The 23,143-nt window shown below is 38.6% G+C and overlaps 1 protein-coding gene across 1 annotated transcript in view; it reads left to right on the top strand.

The window, feature by feature from the left end:
• Positions 1-11,508, top strand: part of ATP13A3 (ATPase 13A3) — a 96,276-nt gene extending 84,768 nt beyond the window's left edge. Inside the window, exons 28-33 of the mRNA XM_075268560.1 lie at positions 1,484-1,661; positions 1,745-1,917; positions 4,265-4,353; positions 4,449-4,529; positions 9,579-9,665; positions 10,106-11,508. Of these exons, the coding sequence (XP_075124661.1) occupies positions 1,484-1,661; positions 1,745-1,917; positions 4,265-4,353; positions 4,449-4,529; positions 9,579-9,665; positions 10,106-10,303 (806 nt within the window). The 3' untranslated portion in view covers positions 10,304-11,508. The remainder of the gene's footprint in view (positions 1-1,483; positions 1,662-1,744; positions 1,918-4,264; positions 4,354-4,448; positions 4,530-9,578; positions 9,666-10,105) is intronic.
• Positions 11,509-23,143: the final 11,635 nt, after the last annotated feature.

The raw sequence follows: 23,143 nt of genomic DNA, 5'->3' as shown, positions 1-23,143 counted from the left end.
TGATGATGATGATGATGATGATGATGATGATGATGATGATGATGATAGGTATGTCCTTAAAGCAGTTGTCCAAGACTATATAACCTGCACCAATCGGCTAACATGCCTGCTTTCAGGGGTCGGAAATGGCATACATTATGTCCAGCCAGAGCAAACTGCAGCTTCGCTCTCATTCACTTCAATAGCAACAGAGCTGCTTCTGGCCTTATACCATGTGTACAGGTTCCAAGACAGTCAGATCAGGTAATCAATGCAAGGTTCATGTGTTAAGGGCCCCACGATCAGGTACTAATGTCTTAACCTTTGGATAGGTCATCAGTATACAGAACACTTTTAACTTGAAATATTAGAGCAGATTTAACAAAACAGACGAGCAGTAAAACCCTTTGTTACTTTGTTTAGCTAAGCTTTGTTTAGCTAAGTTTTTTCGTGCGGCTAGTTGCGATGGGATGCTGATACAATGCATCGGCATCCCATCAAGGCATCCCGCTCCTGCATAGGCCCGCATGAATGGGCCTAATCAGGAGGGAGTCTCGAGCCGCGGAATCCACGTGAGGATATTGAATGTCACATTTTATTTCTGGTAGCACAAAAAAAAAACTGTGAGTGATTCCCATTGAAATACAAGGGAGGCGAATTTTGAGGCGGATTCCGCGTCAAAATCCGACTGCAAAAAACTCTGTGAACATACCCTTAAGTTTCTCGCGTTTAAAGTTAAGTATAGAAATGGAAGAAATGCCCATGTAGAAGTATATACATGCATAGATTGTAGCCATAACTTCTATTTTGTGATGCCATTCCTTCTTGTTATTACACATGTGGCCAAAAGAAATTGAAAATTGTGGTTTTCTGTTATTATACAGGCAGTGTATGTTTAACAATAATGTTAATTTCATTTTTTTTTTCCCGTGTGAGACTTTACTTACATAAGGTTTTAATATGTTCTGCTGCTTTCTCTGTTCACAATTTTCATTCTTTATCAATTTATTGTTATTCCTTTTGTAATAAAGTTTGCTATAGTTTTTATGCCCAACTATTGTATTTAAATTATGTTCTGGCTCTGTGGGCCGGGATCTTTACCTAAGGATGGTGAAAATACAATGACAGAATGCCCAAAATGCTCCTAGAGATTGGAGCTACAGTTTTGCTGTATAAATCCATTCACCTGTTGAAAAGATATTGTCCCTGAAACTTTATCTGTAAATTGGATCTTATTCTCCAAGTGGGTGGCATCCTATTGTTTTTCTTTTTTGTTTTTCTACTGTAAATAAGTGTGGAATATGTTGTTTGAGAGAGTGTGTTGGCCATTATACAAAGGTCTCTCTTCTTCTTTTGGCTCAAGTTATAATATGTTGTGTTGCTCTCCGCTTTCTTCAGCCTTCAGACCCCACTGATTAAACTTTTATGACAGATACATTGTCACACCATATGTTTCCTCAAAACTATAACAGACATTTATATCTATTTTTTTTTTTTCCCCCAGTGAGTTTAAATCCAGCGTGGAAAGAGTTGGTTGCACAAAGACCCCCATCTGGACTCATCTCTGGAGCCCTTCTCTTTTCTGTCCTCTCCCAAATCGTTATTTGCTTGGCTTTTCAGACCATGGCTTTCATGTTGGTAAAACAGGAGCACTGGTACGAGGTCTGGGAACCCCACAGCAAGTGAGTGAAGTAGTGAACACATTTAAGAGTTGTTCATGGTTGAGTCTTTATATTACAATACTGTTTTCTTTTCCCTATTTCAGTGCATGTAATGTCTCTATGGGTGATCACCATGATAATAGCACTGAACGTGATGAGCACAACATCAAAAACTATGAAAACACCACTCTGTTCTTCGTGTCCAGCTTCCAGTACCTTATTGTAGCAATTGTCTTCTCAAAAGGAAAACCTTTTCGCCAACCCAGCTATAAAAATTGTATGTATGATACGTTCAATATACTTTTATTTCCTTATGTTTAATATCTAACATGTTTTATTAGAAGAGAAAATCTCATTACTTTTACCAATGTTAGCTTAGAGCTAGGCAGTGCTGGTAATATTGCTGCAACTCGAATGTCAGTTTGCAAGAGTTGGACTGTATCTGTTATGCTACAGGCAGCTGAATTCCTGTGTGGCCGTAGCCTTGTATGTAGTGTTCTTGGCTATTTGTTGCCATGTGCCAGTGAAGCTATACTGTCTTTGGGGTCACTGTTGGCAGGTTCCAGTGATGTTATACCAGTCATGGTTATAGACAGCCAATAATGACAATCAGTACTCAATAACAGACTTCATTATATCAAGAAGGTTTACATACATGATTGTATTTCCTCACAGTCAGTAGTTCTCAAAGGTGCACAATATTATCTGGACATAGCAGCAGACTAGAGGGGAGAACCCCTTTTAAAGGGGGTTTTGAGGACTTGTATAGTGAAACCTATCCTAAAGGGCCATTAATATCTGATCGTGTGGGATTGACACCTGGGGGACCCTCCGCTGCTCAAAGTGACTGTGGTGTTTGGGAGACTGCAGGTTCCACTTGAAGATTACTTGTGGTTTGTTTTCAGCTCAGTCCTTTCCAAGTGAGGGGGGATGAGCTGCACAATCACTGCACATCAACTGCACAATGTATAAGATTGTGCTTGGTATTAAATGAAGAGGCCACATCACTTATCCAAACTCTGTGGTCTCTTCAAGCAGCTGATTTGTCGGGGGTCATGAATGTCAGACCCCCAACAATCTGATGTTTATGACCCATCCTAAGGATATATGTAAGACCATGAAAAGATCCTCGCGCGTGTACTCAAAATGAATAGAGAAGGAAGCAGTTGCCAGCAAATGATATCCCTTGAGAAAAAAAGATTTAAGCATGATGAATCCATTATGCCAGACCTTGACACCAGCCTCCAGGATAGTCAGTGAACCCCCCATAACAGGGTTACATAACCTTACTGAACAGAAAAATTGTGATTGAAAGAAGTAATAGGATAATGTTATATTGGTTATATGGGGTGAATGGGTTGAATGTGTTTTTTTTGTTTTGTTTTTGTTTTTTTATTACTAGAGTGTTGCTTTAACCACTTCCGGACTGCCCATTGACTATATACGTCCGGGAAGTGGTTGTCTAGTTCTGCCAGGACGTACCTGTACGTCCACCAGAACACAGCAGCTGCACGGAGATCATGTAGCTGCTTTCAATAGGAGCCGGCTGTAACATCAGCTGGAGCTCCCAGAGAGAAGACAGGGCAGATTTATTACCTCCCCTGCCTTCTCGATTGCTGTGTATACAGCGCTCAATGAGCGCTGTATACACAGCTATGGACGCAGCCATAAATCAGCTGCCCTCTGACCCGGCGGACACGTGATCCGCCGGGAGCAGTGTCCTGCCAGAGCTGCTGGGTCCTACAGGACCCAGATCAGCTCTGCATACTGTGTATACAGTGTGCAGGAGTCTGTATTCCTCCTGTAACTGAGATTAAATGTACCAGCCCCAGTTATAGGAGAAATCAGCCTCAAGTACAAAAAAATAAGTGATCAGATGTCCCCAAAGGTCTCTTATCACCTTATGGGGACACAATCTGGAAAAAAAATAAAAATAAAAATATAATAAAGTTTTTAAAAAAATGTAAATAAAATAATAATAAAAAATAAATAAATAATACGCTAATAAAATGCCGTTATTAAAGGTTATAGCCCCACCCCCGACGACACCATACAAAATAAAAATTACTGTAACGGAGAGGAAAAACTATTTTATAAAGTTTTTCAGTGACACTTTGTGTTATTAAATTTAAAAAAAATTATAAATTGAAAACCAGACACAATTTCCCTCCTATTTTGTTTATATTTTCCTGGATATAAAAAAAATTAAAACACATTTGAAAATAAAAATAACATAAAAATAAAGCCCTATGTGTCCCCGAAAAAAGACGCAAAAATTAGTTGACTAAGACATACGAGAAAAATTTTACAGACCTCAAAACCGCACATACATAATAAACCTAAAATGTGTCTGGTCCTGGACCACAAATTGGCCCGGTACTGAAGTGGTTAAAATATCAATGTTTATAATGGTAATTTGTGCCATCTTGTTTCTTAATACTCAATGTTATCCTGAGAATCTTGTCATTGTCTGAATTACATCCTTTTAATTTATTAACATGTACAACTCTCAGAGCATAGGAAATTCTGAAATCTTTGTGATCCTTAACTTTGAAGATATATATTTTTATAGCTCATGTATTAATATGAAATACTTAAGTTCTTGGTCTTATTTCTTCCTTTAGATCTTTTTGTAATCTCCGTGTTGGCTCTATACGCCTTAATATTTTTCTTCATGCTGTATCCCATTGAATCTATTGAAAACTTCTTTGAGGTAAAGTATGTGTTAATAGCCTATACAGTATACTCCTGCATATGACAATACTAGCAATAATGACAATTCTGTTTTATTCACATTTATTTTTGTAGTTGGTGTGTGTTCCTTTTCGATGGCGCCTAATAATGCTCTTCATTATTATTGGAAATGCCCTTGCTTCGGTTTTTGTTGAGGTAAGTCCTAGGAATGTTTTAGACAGCAGCTTATTTAGTCAGATACTAAAAGTTTGAAAAGGTTGTCAGATCATGGGAACTTATTCACCTTCACAGACCAAAAAAAGCTATACTGATCTTGTGCAGTTCACACAAGAGCAGGGCTCCATATGGACTTGACAAAGCCTGTCTCTTTGCCAGCAACATATGATTGCCACACGCTTTAGTCTACAGGTGTAAATAAGAACACTACCATTCACCGACAACCAACGTAAATCTGGAAAACGAATATTAGAAAGTTGTGCAATGACTGAGATGTATGTACAGTATATTGTATAAGGAGAACTACATAAGTTTGGATCCAGATTAGTGTTCACATTTTAATAGCATTGCATGGTGGGATATTTGTCCACATTGATGAGGATGTGCATTAGGAAACTCCTGAAAAGCTATTGGCACAGGTAAGTTCTGCTATGGAAGTTCAGTGGTGCTGCAGATTTCAGGTCTGAAACTTCTAGCGCTGATGGTTCATGAGAAATAGCAAAAAAAAAAACCTCTCTTGTTGCATTAAGGCCTTTCAAAATACATATTTTTTTTGTTTAAGCGATTTATTTTCCAGAAACAAAATAAGAATTTATTTTTCAATTGTGTTACACGTGCATAGTGCCAAAGTGTGCCCTTTTATGTTTTTGAGATGCATGAAGCTTAGCCATGTTATGTGTTACGTACAGTAGCTTGTAGATGGAAACTGACTTTTGAGGTTGTAACAAGCCAGTGAGGTCGTCCGGAATGCATCGTTTGAGATCTAGGGGCAGCTTATGACCATGTAAATGATATGCTTGTAGCACATTTCTCCAGAATCTATAAAGCTTAGGGTAGTGCTAGATCATTTGCATCCTATTGGAATTACCACAAGAACATTTGGGCACCTCTGCCCCTTTTTATTATTATTACTATTATTAATAGAATATCACAATTTTAGCTGATTTGACTTTGAGATTAAAAACAAAACAAACACTTCCCTTGCTGTATACAATGAGACACTGATTTTGCACTTTGACACAATATTTATGCTAGTATTCAGTCCACTAAAACAAATAACCCTGGGGGATAACTTATTAAAATTGGTGTTTCTTGCACCTGAATTATTAAGAGCATTAATACACATTACCTACCTTCTTCGCAATTTTAAGACTAAGGGTAAAGAGCAAAGTGGCACATCTGGGCCGTGCACCCAAGAGGCTCCACTTTGCACCAGTTTTTTGTTGTAAATTCTGGGGTTACAGAAACTAGCACAAGCTGTGCCATGGAAGTCACAAACAGTAAAACACGGTAAACTACGCTGCTTCCATGACTCCCAAGTTCCATAAATAGCATAGCTTGCTATTTTCTTCTGTTACTATAACTTCCACTCACTGTTATGTGAGTGCTCAGGAGACCTCCTTCCTTTTGATAACCTCACTAATGCTGGCTGGTTGCCGATTGCTTTCACACAACCAAACTATACATCACTGCATTTACTGCTGCTAGGCATGCTGCATACTGCAAAGCAAAATTGCTTGCATGTTTGCTCCATGATATCCATTGCCTCCATTTACTGCAGCACGGTCATGTATTGTCAAGACTGTTCTCTTTGCATCCATGTATATCTAATAAGCATGTGAAAAGTTCAGTCTAGGAATGTCTTATTCCAAATGGTCAGACAGACAGAAACTTGGTGTAAGTGTTACAACGGGTGCATATGTGTTATGCTAATGACTGGTGGTTTACCTTGCCCCTACTTATATGGGGGATCTATGTTGTATTTTATGCAACATCATTTTCTGGTTGCTATTGCAAATTTTAATAAGATGACTAAAGACTTATAACAGTTTTTATCCAAGTCCTTTTATGGTAACCGTAGCCTTGTATATTGTGGAATGTCGTCTGTGTATGTCCCTTTTATCCAAAGAGTATTCTTATCTTATCATTATGTCCCCATTATCTGGGGAAAATCTTTTACATCTGTGGCCAAATAACATGACACAATTCTTCTGACTGGTTCTTGGTACTCTAACTAGAAAAAATTGTAAGTAGTGTCTAGATTTCTGCAGTAACATTATTTATGCATAAAATATTCATAGAGAAAGACCTCTTCCTCATTACAGTGTTGCCCTAGAAATCTGTAACTTATCTCCTTGCCCCTACAGGTATACCTATAGGGTTTCAAGGTATTATGTACTTTAAATGAAGGTCCTTAAATGGTTACTAACTTTTCACATAATATTCACTCTAAATTGAATTGAAAGTCTTACCACCAGGGGGCTCCTGTCTTTTTTAAAGTTTTTGTCCACTATCTGTTACTAAGGAAAATACATCCTTAGTAACAGAGGCTTCTGAGATGGGAATGTAAAAAATAAATGGGCGGGTTTAGCATCTCTTTCACAAGCATGATCTCTAGAAAGGCACATATCTTCTCTCCACCCCTGCACAGCTCTATCTATTCTGAGATCTGACTCGGCATGGGTATGAGAAGCGAGAGGTGCTGTGTAGGACCATAGGCATTATTTAGTTTATAAGGACTTTGTGCCATAACTACACTACACTACATACATAGACAGTTGTATGAGGCTTTGTGCACACTCCTGAGCTTCGTGAGAAGTTTTGCTGTCAACTATGGACAGAGCTCCACACTATGTACTCACTATTGGTGAATTTCAGAAGCTGGATAACTCCTTTTAAAGGATTCCAGTTTATTGCCTTTCTGCCAGAGATGTAGATAATCCAGTGAGACAGAGAGCCATTTTCCTAACTAACCTTCGCTACATCACTTGCATTTGTAACAAAGGTTTGTTTAATTAACCCAACCGTACCCACAAAAGCAAGTGCATTTTATTTCTCAAGATCAGCTATTGATATGCCCTGGGCTGGCAGAGAATGCAAATCATTAAGTCCAGCAAACAGCCCACACAAAGAACCTGGGTGGGCAGTAAGTTAAAAATAGTCCCTCTGTTTGAGGGGTTTTTTTGTTTTGTTTTTTTTTTCAGGTTTTTCATTGATGTTTAAGTTTTCAGGTGCCTGTGTGTATCTCTTCGTGAGATGGAAGTTACCACAAATCGAGACTTGTGTGATATTTATATGTATAATTCTAAATGCTTTACGTATTAAAGGGGTTATCCAGCAGGTACTTGATTTTACAAAATGCTCTAAATGGGTAAAAAATAAAATACAAGTAATACTCGACTCAATGATTTCCCATTGGTCTCGTTCCTGTGTTTCCCAGATTCCCCTCTCATCACTTAGCTCATGACCCCTCTTCACACACGGAATAGCCCGGCAGTCAGTGATTAGCAGCCAGTAATTGGCTGAGCAGGCATTTTTTGTGTGAAGAAGGACGAGGAGGTAGAAGCCAGCAGGGGCTGATGAGCTGAGTATTGCATCTTTCTGTTTTTTTTTAGCCCATTCTTGGACTTAAAAAAAAAAAAAAAAAAAAAAAAAAAAACCTTCTGAACAACTTCTTTAACAAAAAATTCTAATGGACCTGTAATAGGAAATTTGTTTTTGTTTTTTTTTTATTTCTAAATCAAACCAATTTGAGTGAAAATATCAAGATATCTGAAAGCTGAATAAACTAACAAGATATTACTGAATTCTCTTTTGCCAAGTTGATTGGTAAACCGGCAGAAACATACCTTTGCAACTCAATTTGTTATATTTTACAAAAATATTTGAAAGGTTAATGAAGCAACTAGTCTTAAAGGTTTCCCACTATTTTCTGTATGCTGTTCCTACACAAACATGTTACTGTTACTGTTTGATAAATGTGTTAGTATGCATAATAACCGGTTATTATACATAATAACCAATAAAGGTGGCTGATGTGATATGTAGTCAGTTTATTACCTTATCCAGTTATTTTACATACAACCCAAACCCTCTTGGCTGAAGTGATAAATTACAATATTTAGGGAGTATAGAATTGTCATCAGTGCTTATGAAATAAAAAGGACAATGTTCTATTCAATGAAAAAACAATTTTCTTCTCACCATTTGTAAACAATCTTCTACTTGTCACAACATGGCAAACTGTCCTGGCATGTGGAATTACACAGTAACCCCGGCTTCTTGGAGCTACAGTTTCCTGACACATATTTTTCCCTGCAGTTACATATTTTGAAACGTTGCCCACCTGTGATTGAAGATTTCCTGGCACACTCACCAAGAGTCACAATTACATCTGAAACTTCCTCTTGTAAAATGAAATTCTCCTTACAAATGGCAAAATGGTTCCTAGAATACTTGTGAGCCAATTGTCCTTTCTTAGTGCCAATCTCATGCATCTTGCCATCAGCAATTAATCTGCAGAATGACCCCAAGAATGTTCCTGGAGTCACTTCTACCTCTGTCGACATCAGGAACAGACAGGTTCATACCTACATAAGTGTGACATTTATCACACTAACCGGAGGGTGCTGGATATTGTTCATAATAACACGTTAATGTGATGAATTCCGGTAAAATCTAAAATATTTATCACATTAACCATCTTTTTGGTTATTATGTATAATACCCGGTTAATATACATACTACCATTTATCAAAATAACAGATATAATAACTCCAAGCAAAAAACAGTAGCTTGATCCTGCATTCATGCTTCTTATCATACATCCTCCATATTTTGCTAATCTACATTTAGGGTACATATGGAAGCAAGTAACGAAGCATAGGGCTGAAAACTGTAGGATGTTTTTAACGAAAACTATTTGCTGAGTTTTCATTTTGGATTGGTTGCAAAGGAGCCTATAGTCTATAGAGTTTTTGGATTTTTTTTATTTTATTTTTTTTTCTGTATGTTTTTTTTTTCTAAATCCTAATCTCTTGGCAAAAGTATCACTATTTCACCAATCTGCCGTGTTGAAGGACACTGAAACACTTTTAAAATCGTATGAGTATTTTCATGTACCTGGTAATTGAGCACTGTGATTGTGTCCTAATAAGTTATTGACCTGTTGATATATTTCATATAATTTGCATGTATCTAATGAACTGGTGCTTTTAATTCTTCCCACCCACCCACAATTTTTCACAGACTATCGTCCTTGATATCATACTCTGGAAACTTGTGTTCAACCGAGACAAGCAGGGAGAGTCCCACATGGTCACCCACCCCCCACAGGTTGGAACTTAACTGTTCATATGTATTTGGGCAGCTTGACCTCTGCTGCCCCCTTATCTCTTGCATTAGCAGCATGTGCCTTGTTATCTATGTGCCTCTTCATCTCTTCACTACATGTGTGTTAAGCTAGGTGAATGTATTTTTTGTGCATGGTGTGTGGCTTTGTGAAAGGCTAGCTATTGCTACTACTATAAATGCTTGCAGTACTTCTCTCCTCAGGACTGTACTAACACAGCACAGTATTACGTTTAACAAACCATTTATTCCTGGTTGTGTTTTTGAAAAATGTTATTGATCATTTTTGATGTATTCTATCACATACAGTACATCTTTCTTGTAAAATTGGGTGTCTGTTCATATTTTGTGTCTTTGACCGTTTCCGCAGGTTACAAAGTCATGTCTAGATTGTGTAGATTGATCAATCTTTTTCTGTTTCTTAGGAGGTAAATGATCGTTGGGCAGCACGATTATTGTCCTTTTTGTGCTTCTGCAAAAAGAAGACTCCTAAAGCCAAATATATGCACTTAGCACAGGAGCTGTTGGTCGATCCAGATTGGCCACCTAAGCCAAGAACAACTACAGAAGCTAAACCGTCAGCTCTGGAGAATGGCAGCTATCAAATTGTCACAATTACGTAGCAGCTACTCTATTTGGCTTCTTACTATTATTTTCCGACTGGTTAAAGCGCTGCATGGGATGTCTGCAATGCATTGTGGAGCAGTTCACTGCAGAGTCCTATACTAGAACTTTCATAATGCCTCCATTCATACAGAAGTCTGTATGTAATGTCTGAATGGATAACCTTTTGCAAAGACTTCAGAAATGAAATTCATTTTTATGTTTTTTTCACTGCAGCACTCAGTGTGTCGATGGACAAGGGATCAGCTGTTAAATTTGGGGACCGTTTTTTTTTTTTTTTTTTTGCTTTAAGGTTTAGTTACTATATTAGTGTTCCTTGTAATTTTCATTTTTTTTTTTTATACGTTAAATCTCTCATCTGCCTCGTCTTCTGTGATTGCATTAATTTACTGCTTATGTTGAGTACCAAAGAATCCTTTTAATTTTACCCTAGTTTGTACTTTACATTCAGTCACTTTTTTTTTTTTTAAATTCTGTCTGATATTGGATATGTTGTCAGTGGACACATTGGGTAATGACGGTTTTTGTATAATTCTGGTATTTATTGTTCCCAAAACCATCAAGTGTTTGCACTAGAAAGCATTTCTGAATTCTTTGGAATACATTCTTTGAAAGTGAGTGTTTTTATAAATGTACATGTAAAAACTAAGCAGAAATTTCTAATATTTTTTTTTTCTTTTGTTCAGCTAGAACTATGCATTTCAGACCTTAGAGCTGTGAATTTTGCTGTGTTCAGTTCTGATACTGTCCATGAAAATGTCACTTTGCTCAACCTCCAGGCACTAAAGAGTTAAATATGGGCATAAACCAGTGCATCTGAATTTTTAAACACTCTTGGTCCAAAAATTCGTTAAAACCATTTCCTGGGTGATCTAGGCAACAGTATACAACGTGATGTAAAATAGCAGTATTACCTTACCCAAATGTATATTAATTTAAGCATATTACATGTTGGGTTCCTGGGCATTGGGACCCATATCAGTCTTCAAGTCCATGGAACCATTTAATCATACATTAAAAAACCATACCAAGTAATGCCTATTGACAAGCTTAGATTTGCTAAACCTGTCTTACTTGGTCAGTGGCTTACATATTGTAACGGCCATTTTCCTCTGTACCTCTTTGATGTCAGGGACCACTGTGTTCTGGGAGGAATTATTGCTATGCTTTTTGCGCCTGTCTATAAACAATTGTGTATTTTGCCCGTAGACACAAAATAACTGTTAGCAATTCCAATTTCCTCATTGACTTGTATGCTGGAATAGAGTTAAACAATTCACAGAATAATTGGTGAAAACCTAAAACTTAACTAAAATCTGTGAATACAAACCAAGCTATATAGATAGATGCGACATAGGATGAGGAGCTTAGAGTGAAGGGAATGCCGTAGATATATCTTACTTATCTCTGTCAGAAACAAAATAATTGGACAGAATAATTTAATTTTTCCAAATGGGAGGTCTCCTCTAAGTCTAGATTTTCATGACTGAATTGACAGAGGAATTGTAGGCAGTCTTCCTCTCTCACATCCAGCCTTGTCGATTTCCCTATCAGAGAAATGAAGCATCACTTTGGGTTTCCGGAATGTCTTTGCTCGCTGTTTAGCGCCAGGCATGGTGAGGCTAGTCACCCTGAGCTTAGTCTTTCTGATTCTGCAGTTAAATTACCTGCTGAATCCTCCGCAAAATTGAGCAGTGGGGTTTTTGTTTTTGTTTTTCTCCTCTGCATCCTGAAAAAAAAGAAGCATCTGTCATTGCATCTAATTTAGGAAAATAAAAAATAATAATTTGGAGGTCTGTCTGGCCTTATATACATTTAGATTGTTGACAGACACTGTCATTTTTTTTTCAGGATCCATCAACATAAGCCAGATATTTTTATACAGCTTAAAGAAATGTTTCAGGCATAATGCAAAAACTAAAATTGTTCATTGTCGCCTGACTCATTACTTGCTTCACAGCACATAGAGAATCCTAGACTATATGTGTTATGTGTGATTCCCCTCTTGTTCTATAGCAATCCAATTAACTATGCTATGGACTGCAAAAGTGCAGCTTTGGGGAGGGAGTGGGGGCAGCTGCCAAGATGAAGGGTGGTGATTTATCCAAAAATGTAAAGGGTTAACCCCGTAGAATAGGCACAAATGGATATGGCATTAATATCTGATAGTACTAGATATTCTATTTGACAAAGAGGGGCAAAAAATGCTACCTTTAAACACACGAATTCTAACTAGCATAAAATATAACTTTTATTTTGATCAGCTAAAAATAATATAGCCAGGGCTATTAAAACAAACAAATAACAAACACACCAGCAGACGTGATTAGGGCAACTCCCAATACACTCTTTCAGTATGTGTCCCCACAGACTGCTGGCGCAATTATATTGATTTAAATGAGCATCCAGGGAATAGTAAACTAACTCTCTGGCACATGCTAGTAAACACCACTTTATAGGTTCAAGAATAAGAGGTTGTTACTCTAGCTGCTGCCGTAGCTGTATAGGATAATCATCCCCCCATTACCCTGCTCTGATATCTTGCATAGAGCCCTAGAGCCTATTGACACTCATGCACACTTACACACATGCCACCCTATGTAAGCTAGGTGCGGCTTTTTTACAGATTAAGTGTGCATACCAGATGCTGGTCTTAGTAATTTACTGACATTTATGCTCTTTCACTATGTCCCTGCCTGTTCAAAATAAACTACAGGTATCCAGGTTTAAGATGCGCATAATAGAATCTCTCACATTCATGCACTTTCACTATGTCCCTGCCTGTTCAAGATAAACTACAGGTATCCAGGTTTAAGATGCGCATAATAGAATCTCTCAACGCGTTTCAAAGTTAAACTTATCATCAGGAGAGGATGTAACAATCAAAAAAAAATAATAAAGATGTAGTTGCGGTTAAAACCGCATTTCCCGGTCCCTGATGGTGGGAGCCGGTACAGAGGTCAGACACTCTGTACCGGCTCCCACCATCAGGGACCGGGAAATGCGGTTTTAACCGCAACTACATCTTTATTATTTTTTTTTGATTGTTACATCCTCTCCTGATGATAAGTTTAACTTTGAAACGCGTTGAGAGATTCTATTATGCGCATCTTAAACCTGGATACCTGTAGTTTATCTTGAACAGGCAGGGACATAGTGAAAGTGCATGAATGTGAGAGATTCTATTATGCGCATCTTAAACCTGGATACCTGTAGTTTATTTTGAACAGGCAGGGACATAGTGAAAGAGCATAAATGTCAGTAAATTACTAAGACCAGCATCTGGTATGCACACTTAATCTGTAAAAAAGCCGCACCTAGCTTACATAGGGTGGCATGTGTGTAAGTGTGCATGAGTGTCAATAGGCTCCAGGGCTCTATGCAAGATATCAGAGCAGGGTAATGGGGGGATGATTATCCTATACAGCTACGGCAGCAGCTAGAGTAACAACCTCTTATTCTTGAACCTATAAAGTGGTGTTTACTAGCATGTGCCAGAGAGTTAGTTTACTATTCCCTGGATGCTCATTTAAATCAATATAATTGCGCCAGCAGTCTGTGGGGACACATACTGAAAGAGTGTATTGGGAGTTGCCCTAATCACGTCTGCTGGTGTGTTTGTTATTTGTTTGTTTTAATAGCCCTGGCTATATTATTTTTAGCTGATCAAAATAAAAGTTATATTTTATGCTAGTTAGAATTCGAGTACTAGATATTCTGTTAGTATCTAATAAGTGAAGGACCCTGAGGTTGCATGACTGCTAGCCCCTGGTCTAGAGTTCGTTTAAAATGTACTTGCTCCATTTTCTCAGTAACTTATATGGACACCAGTGGAGTCCCCTTTAGGGTGCATTCACACAGAGGAAAATGGTGAGGAATTTGGTGTGGAATCCGCGTCAGATTCAGCGCTGAAAAAAAAGCCTCCCATTGACCTTAATGGGTTCCTTTTTGTGCTTCCACACCAAATTCCTCACCAATTTCCTCTGTGTGAATGGACCCTTATTGAGCCTTATGGAGACTGTGTGACTTGGTATCAGCCAACAGAGGTCACCGTACTTCCATTCTCCCAATAGGTTTAGGAATCCACCTCTGGGACCCTTATCTGTCAGACATTACTGGCATACCCTGTAGCCATGCGGAAGGTAGTAAATTCTCTCCGGCAATAAGAGGCCTGCTTAATTTTATCTGCACATTAGCCCTTATGAGTCAGTCTACATAATTATCATGTCGCATCTTGTTCTCTGTAACAGTTTGCTTAATTCATAGGAACATATAATGTTACTTGACATGAAAAAACCTACAGTTTCTAAAGTTGTATAGTTTTTATTTAGTTATATGGAACCGTAAATGACGGCAATTATAAAATCCATATAAAAACATGTATAGAATATAATATTTGTAAAAATGTATATATTAGTATGTACAGTAAAATGTATCTAGCAATCTGTATGGTAGCAAGGAAAGGAAATGATATAGTTAGGTTAAACAATGTTTGTTTATTTTTAGCATATTGTGAATATTTATTGGAAGGTGATAACCATAGCTAGATAATAATGAAATGAGAAATGGTGACGGTCAAGGCTCTTTCAGGAAGACCATATGTTGTTAGTGACCGATTTAATAGTGGGCCTTCACATTAGACTTGGATCAGCTAAATCCACCAGGACTTGCAATCTAATGTGTATGTAGTGTTCAGCTAGTGTTTACTTGGGATACATTGGACAATAAAGGGTAGGACATACTCTATTTCAAGATGTCTAATCCTTTGTTCTCAAAGGAAGTAAACTACTTAGATGGGTGGGAGCGGATTATTCCCCCTACCCAATTGGGAATATATGCAGCCTGGGTTGAAGCGAGCATACGTGTGTAAGGGACAGCAACATCTGTCGGACAAGTAAGTGTTTAGCCTTCAGCTATTGAAAGTGTATGGCCAGTTTAAATATGATCCTACAATAGGTGTACTAACATGTTACACAACTGGTTCCCCTGTGTGCTGGTTTGTGTCCTTCAAACTTAACACTTTATGTGCCTGGAGATTTCCTTTCTGACAATGTTTTTGTTGGACTGCTTTACCACAAAATCTAGTATCTTACCAAGCAAAAGGCAGCTTGTATTCCTTATAAGGGCTTTAAAAAGTGGCCTTTTAACTATTTCATGTTGTTGCAGGCTCATCAACCACAGTAAAGTTTCTGCATGAAAATTTCCTAGACTAGTGATTCTGTCCGATCAAACTAGTCATTCTGCAAATTGCAGTCCCCATGTTGAACAGTATAGTAGTTGATCAGCTAAACCATATGTTCCCCCTTTTCTAGGTTGTGTACTTGAGCAAAGTATGTATATTTTGCTGTTTAAAATGAGCGCACAAATGTATAAAGAAATCTAGCTTTTGCAACAAAAATGTGTTATATATAAATATATTAAAATTTATTTTTCTTGTATTGTCTAAAAAGTAAATCTAAGCATCCCTCAGGGTTATTTTAATTTCAGTTTTATTTAAATTTCATTCATTGACTCTAGCAATTGCTAAAGTGTACCGCAGAAGTGAAATAATTCTGAATCTGCACATGCAGAATGCTTTTGCTCTGTTATCACTTGGCTCTTCCACAGGAAGATAAGCTTGGTTATTGTACCTGTTTGTATTCATGAGGTTAGTGCATCAGTGCCTCGTTCTTGGTCACAGGACATTTTTTATTCTTTCAAGTCTGTAATTTAATGTTGTAGGTACTGCACTGTTGTTAGATTAATTATATTATTTAAAGGGGTATTCCCAACTATAACTATTATAATATTCTGGCCGATAATTGTCCAGTCTCTTGGATTCATACCAGTTGCGAGAGAGAGATTCCTATTCCTGCAGATCTTTTGGAATTCATACTCCCACTGATCAATAAAGATGGCCGTACCCCTTAGACATTCAGAGCAACTCTTCCCTACAAATGCATGTTCTGCTGAGCATGTATTCTAAATGGGAAGAGAAAAAGTTGGTGCCAGACACCTCTGGTAGCGGCTCATCTTCTGTAAGAACAAAGGATCAGGTATGTTAAAATCCTAACATGCTCAACCCTTGTTGGAGAAGATTTGGTGCCCAGTGGCTTACTAAAAAGACATTGGGCACCTTGGGTAAAGACCTTCCCGGGATAAGTGATAAGTGATTGTGGTGAAAAAAAACTCTTTAAAGAACTATACACCAGATTTGTAACACTAGTGTAAACCATGTGCTTGTATAATCTTAAATTATTAAATAAACCAGTACTATACAGTGATGCTTGTACAACAGCCCCAAAAAGCAAACTTGTCCCTGGCTACCCTCTCGTGCAAACCTATTGTTCACTAGTATATTTGCTGCTCTGATAGTTCTGAAATACTTACAGGTGTTTTCCAGGGTAATATTATTTATCTGTGGGGATCTGAAGCCCCCCTCCCCATTTATTTGCTTATCTCAGCAGCTAATACACAGGGAATGGAATGTGAAGCAGACAGCACTGTTCTCTGTATAGTGGTGGAACGGAGTCATTGCATCTTAGATTCCATTCACATGGTTGGGAAGTGACCTGCAGTAACCTGGAATGGCTATGACACAGAGAACAGAGGTGTCTGCTTCCTTCTGTATTGTGTGTGTATCATCTGCTGATGTCAGTCCCCACTTGTCTGATATTGATGATCTATCCTTAGAATAGGTCAATGATCTGATTATAGAAACTGAAACAATGTAGGATCCAAGGATGGGTCTGTCACCTGAAGGCAGTGGAGACAATACATTTATTAAGACAAGTATTTTCTATACCAGTCTTAATTCATTCCCTCACAGGCACTGGATCCACCAGAACTGTTAGGCGGCCCTGGCCTCTCAATAATTCTGACACGTTGGGAAGTCCCATGTGCCTGAACTCAAATTTACACCTTCCTGGAACTGATATAGATTTCTGGTATAACTCACGCCAGTTTTCTGACCAGAGTTATAGCAAATCTGATGAATCAGGATGTCCCTGGCCCCCCTAGATTCTTGTCCTGCTATTCCACTGGCTTAAAAGTTGGCCAGCGGCTCAGGAAATGAGATGCTATTCTGCACCAAAAAAGTGCAGTTTTGGGTCATCCCAGTTAGTAAATCTGGGCCAATGAGTTCTGACCTAAATCAGTATTCAAAAGAATGTAGCCTAGTGAATTTACAAGACCACTTTTACGTTCTTGGGTGTACTGGAAATTGGTCTCTACCTAACTAACTGTACCATAGCAATCTAGAAATGAAATCACTTACCTCTAAGCAATAGAACTTAAATGTAAAGTATTCTGTTTTGTGTTCTGCTCTATTTTTTTTTTATTTTTTTTTAGCCAGAAATGATTGCTAATCTTACATTTAGTTAATATGTGAGATGTTTCTTTAAAGGAAAGCAATTCATGCTTGACATAAAGGACCCATGTCACCTACAGTAAGGCTTTTTTTTTTTTTTCCTTTTACAATTTTAGATTTAAGTTTGTGATGCTTAACAATCCGTCCATAGGGGGTTGATCTTGCATTTTCTTTCTTTTTTTTTGCTTATGTATCTTTTGATAATTGTTGCAATAATTTATTTTATTTATTTGTTCTCATTTGTGCTTCAGACTGTGCTAATCTATAAAATGTTTTTTTTTGTATTCTGTTGTGTTAAAAAAAAAAAAAAAAAAAAATCATGCAGTATCCTTTCCATATAGAGGGTTATGTCCTATCCTCTTTTACAATCGATTGCACTGTGGGACACACTTATAAGCACAGAGCCCATTTAGCTGTGTTGTTGATGCATTGCACAAAGTGTAACATGGCTTGTGAAAGCACAGACCAAAGTGGAGACCTCCTAATGCATTGATTTTAATTATTTCTGATGATAATGGCAAGCAACAATTAAGATTACACCAACCGAGTAGATTCTCTTTGTTGGCAGCGTGTTAATGAAAGCCTATCACTTTTTCAACATGTTTAGGTTTTTTAAAGTAGAAGTAAAATGGAAAAATACATTTATTTTCCTAATATGAGTAACACATTGGTTTTACTGAAATTTTAATTGAACATTTGTACTCCATCTTATATTTATAGGTTAAATGTAAAGGATTGACTGGATATGGCCTCATATGCCTTCTTATACATTTTGGCTACATATGAATTGAAAGAGCCCAGTTATATGCTGCCATTGCTAGCCAAGAAGTCAGAGTAGGAAACGTAGACATTGCAGCCACAGGTCATGTATATGACATGCTGTATAACTACAGCCATATTATATAAACAGTTGACCATAACCTCCTTATTTGCCAGATCTACACACATTGGTGGCTCACCATACCATATGTACATGTAGACTGAAGGCTATGAGTTATACAGTCATGTGATTATATCACTTAGCTGTTTACCCACTGGCTGCATAATTCCTTCATAATATTAACCATATGTATTTATGAATGACATTAGTGACTCACCAAAGTTGGCTTGTAGTTTACAGTTTATGACTCTTTAACATTATTTTGATGAAGAGTGCAGGGCTTCTTGAGGTGCGGTTACAAAATGCACATTCATTTATCTCCATGTGGAGGTAAAGTGTCTTTGCAAGGATCACAGAACCACTGACCATTTTTCTTTCCACATAAAATTGAATTGTAAAGTATGAAGTTATTTGTACCCAAAACCGAGAACAGTAGCCTTCCAAGTTGAACATTCCAGTTCCACTGAACTGTACAATACATGTATTTTTCCCTTGCCGCACTGTGCCCTGCATCTCAACTACTAGTAGGTTATTTCCATGGCTTTTGCCCATGAATAAGTAAAAGAAATGGATGCTGCATATCAAAATGAACAAAGTGCTGCTCTTTATGGTACCCTACTGTAAAACAAATAAACAAAAAAAAACATACCTTCAGAAATGTAAATACATCATGTATATATTCATGTAAAAATAATTTTGTGATTAAAGCCCTTTTAAAATAAAACACAAAATTCAAATATGTGTCTGTATGTTTTTATTGGATTCACTTCAGGTCCATTCCCCCTGCAACACTGCTCTCCTGTTTTCAATAAACTTTGTTTATATCAGTAGAAAATTTCATCCCCACTTACCCTATCTGACTTTATTCATCTCCCATCCTTCCCCCAATTTGACTCGCTCTGAAGTATCTACTAGCTATAGAGACAGAAGATCACAGAATTGTCATGTAATAACTTATAAAAGTAGTACGTGAAGAGGTGAGCAGGGGCTACGTATGTGAAGAGGTGAGCAGGGGCTACGTATGTGAAGAGGTGAGTAGTGAGCAGGGGCTAAGTATGTGAAGAGGTGAGTAGTGAGCAGGTGCTAAGTATGTGAAGAGGTGAGTAGTGAGCAGGGGCTAAGTATGTGAAGAGGTGAGTAGTGAGCAGGTGCTAAGTATGTGAAGAGGTGAGTAGTGAGCAGGGGCTAAGTATGTGAAGAGGTGAGCAGGAGCCAAAAGAGAGGTGGATGCACAAAGGAGGCTCCAAACTGCTAAATCTAAAGCTTGCTTTGTTGCCCTAAATGCTTTATTTGCCTCCATGCAAGTCAGTACTTCTCTCCAATGCCCTATGTCCTCCTTCTGCTTCTTCTGAGTGTAGGAAGAGACCACATTCTCTGCTTTCAATGTGCACTCTATAGCAGACATAGTAGCTAGTCTTCACCTACTGCCTCTGAGACTACTGGAAATTGGAACCACAGAGAGAAAAACTGCTAAAAAAAAAAAAAAAAAAAACAACTCCAGAATAAGTCACATACTGTCATACTTTTTTAGTAATTATGTATCCTTTACAGCAGGCATGTCAAACATGCGGGCCGCATGCGGCCCTTTACAGGCATATCTGCGGCCCGCACAAAAGTCTCAAACTTTGTCTCTAAGAGACAAAGTTTGAGACTTTTGTGCGGGCCGCAGAGGTGCAATACTCACGCGGCTATTCGCTGCTGTGTAGACGTGATGTGACGTGATGAATCTTCAGACGGAAGCCGTGCGGGTTGAGCCCCCGGCAGCTCCCTCCTATGTCGGCTCATTCATTTGAGCCGACAGCGGAGGGGAAAGCCGCGACTGCGATGGTCGCAGCAGGCGGGAGAGAGAGAGAGAGTGCGGCGGGGGAGCGAGGACTCGGAGTCGTCGGAGAAGTTAAGTTTAATGTGTGTATGTATGCATAGAGGTGGAACGTGAAACAGGGCAGATGGAGGGGACGGCATGACACTGGAGACAGAGATGGGGGACATGAATCTGGCGACAGAGATGGGGGACATGACACGGGACAGAGATGGGGGACATGAATCTGAGGGCAGAGATGGCGGACATGAATCTGGCGACAGAGATGGGGACATGACACTGGGGACAGAGATGGGGGACATGAATCTGGGGGCAGAGATGGGGGAGACATGAATCGGGGGCAGAGATGGGGGAGACATGAATCGGGGGCAGAGATGGGGGAGACATGAATCTGGGGCAAAGATGGGGGACATGAATCTGAGGGCAGAGATGGGGGACATGAATCTGGCGACAGAGATGGGGGACATGACACTGGGGACAGAGATGGGGGACATGAATCTGGGGGCAGAGATGGGGGAGACATGAATCGGGGGCAGAGATGGGGGAGACATGAATCGGGGGCAGAGATGGGGGAGACATGAATCTGGGGCAGAGATGTGGAGACATGAATCTGGGGGCAGAGATGGGGGAGACATGAATCTGGGGGAAGAGATGTGGAGACATGAATCTGGGGGCAGAGATGGGGGGGACATGAAACTGGGGGTAGACATGGGGGACATGAATCTGGGGGCAGAGATGTGGAGACATGAATCTGGGGGCAGAGATGGGGGGACATGAATCTGGGGGCAGAGATGGAGGGGACATGAATCTGGGGCAGAGATGGGGGGACATGAATCTGGGGCAGAGATGTGGGACATGAATCTGGGGGCAGATATGGGGGGACATGAATCTGGGGGCAGATGAAGGATGTATATGTAAATAGATCATTTTCTTTTATGAAACTAACAAAATCTCAGAGAACAAGGCTGACTGATCACCACTTATAATCTAAAAAAAGATTGAAAAAAATGATAGTAAATAAATGTTTAGTTTTTAATTGCTGTATTTTTGTTAAATATATGTTGCTGTTACATATTACTACTTCATATCTTGTTTTCATGACTGCTGTTAAAATACGTGCGTGACATTAGCTGCTGTGTGCGGCCCTCGCAACAACCTCTTGTTACTCATGTGGCCCTCGGGGTACCCTGAGTTTGACATGCCTGCTTTACAGTTATGTATATTGATTGCTGGCTCTTGGTTCCCTTGTAATATAAATGTTGTCTTATTTTATTTTTTTACTTGTTTTATTGACCTTACCATGCAATACAATGTATGCAGTTACAAGTATTACAAAACATGCCACTAATACATTGGGTAAAAGCAAAGGAAACCATATAGGAGAAGTAATGCAGAACAGGAATAGAATCTGATCATTCTGTAACTGCAGTGGATTATTTATAATACTAAATTATCTCTAAATAGGTAATAAATCCCCAGTACATTGTGTATAATATACATTTCTATCGTCACTAATGTTTGTTTTTTATTTACATCTTGGAAAACAGATCTGCATATTTTTCCCACAATCCCCCCCAGTGGTAAAAAAATGGCTTAGTAAGATTCCATATGCCTGTCAAAGTGTTCTCTCCTCAAGGAGAGCTATTATCCCCATAACCTGGTCCAGAAGTCTCTCATCTTTGCCAAACAAGTTTTATCTACACTGAAGTGCTGAAGAGATCCAACCAGATCGAAACAGCGCTGTCCACAGCTGGGATTCTGTTCCTTTTGGAATAGAATAAATTGGTTTGGCATATCCTCGCATCATAGCAATAGACTTGAGAAAGCCATGAATGATGTTTGAGGGCTACCCCTAGAGGGCAGCAAACAGAGTCGTCTCTTTTTTTAGAGTGAAAAAAGAAGTCTCAGCTCAGTACACACTCCCTGCTCAGCCAAGAACGCATGCATGTTTATGGAGAAGACAGCTGTCAAATTTATATTATCAGCTTAAAGTGGTTGAATGGGCTTAATTTTTTTATGACCTATCTTCCAGTTAGACCATAAATACCTGATCGGTAAGGGGCTGCTTCTGGCTCCTTTCTGTACACAATACAGGGCCAGAAGCGGAAAGCTCCTGTCCGCTGTATAGCACCTCAGTGTTCACTAAAATTAGTGGGACCTGATAAATTAAGTCCCAAATAATTATTAATAATAGCATTAGTATAATATTATATAAGTATTAATAAATCCCAAGTACATATACAGAGGGACAAAATGGGGTGCTTTACATGTGGTAACAATCCACCCTTTTCATTGTGTATTTTGCAGGGTAATTTTGTACATTTTGTGGTCACCTTTTATTCGGTTTAGAGGGACATAGTTATTTAGCGCATCACTCTCTTTCATGTCATGTTAGGTTTTCCCTTTATAATCCATATGTTGTGATATTACCTTTCATTATTGTCATTTTCTCCCCATATATATCATTCAAGTGGATGCGTATTTTTGTCCCTCTGTATATGTATTTGTGACTTTTTATATAATTTTTTCTAATAAATTATTATTACACTTGCGTGGTATTCTTGCCATTTTGGCAATGTTGTTTATAGTTGCATTGAATTCCATGTGTTTTTTCTAGATGTTTATTGGCCTGCGTTTTTTGTTATATCCTCACTTTAAAACCGGTACAAAAATAAAAGTTTTGTTTCTATCTTTGGCTGCCCTCGTAGCCTGATGACAGCCTTACTGTTATCAGCAGGATGCACTTCCATGCATTTCTGTATAAACTCAGGCCTTCCTTCTTTCCATATACT

Source organism: Leptodactylus fuscus, chromosome 3 (assembly GCF_031893055.1).
Source record: "Leptodactylus fuscus isolate aLepFus1 chromosome 3, aLepFus1.hap2, whole genome shotgun sequence".
Taxonomy (NCBI): Eukaryota; Metazoa; Chordata; class Amphibia; order Anura; family Leptodactylidae; genus Leptodactylus; species Leptodactylus fuscus.
Note: the sequence above shows the minus strand (reverse complement) of the source record. Positions and strands in the feature narration are given on the sequence as shown.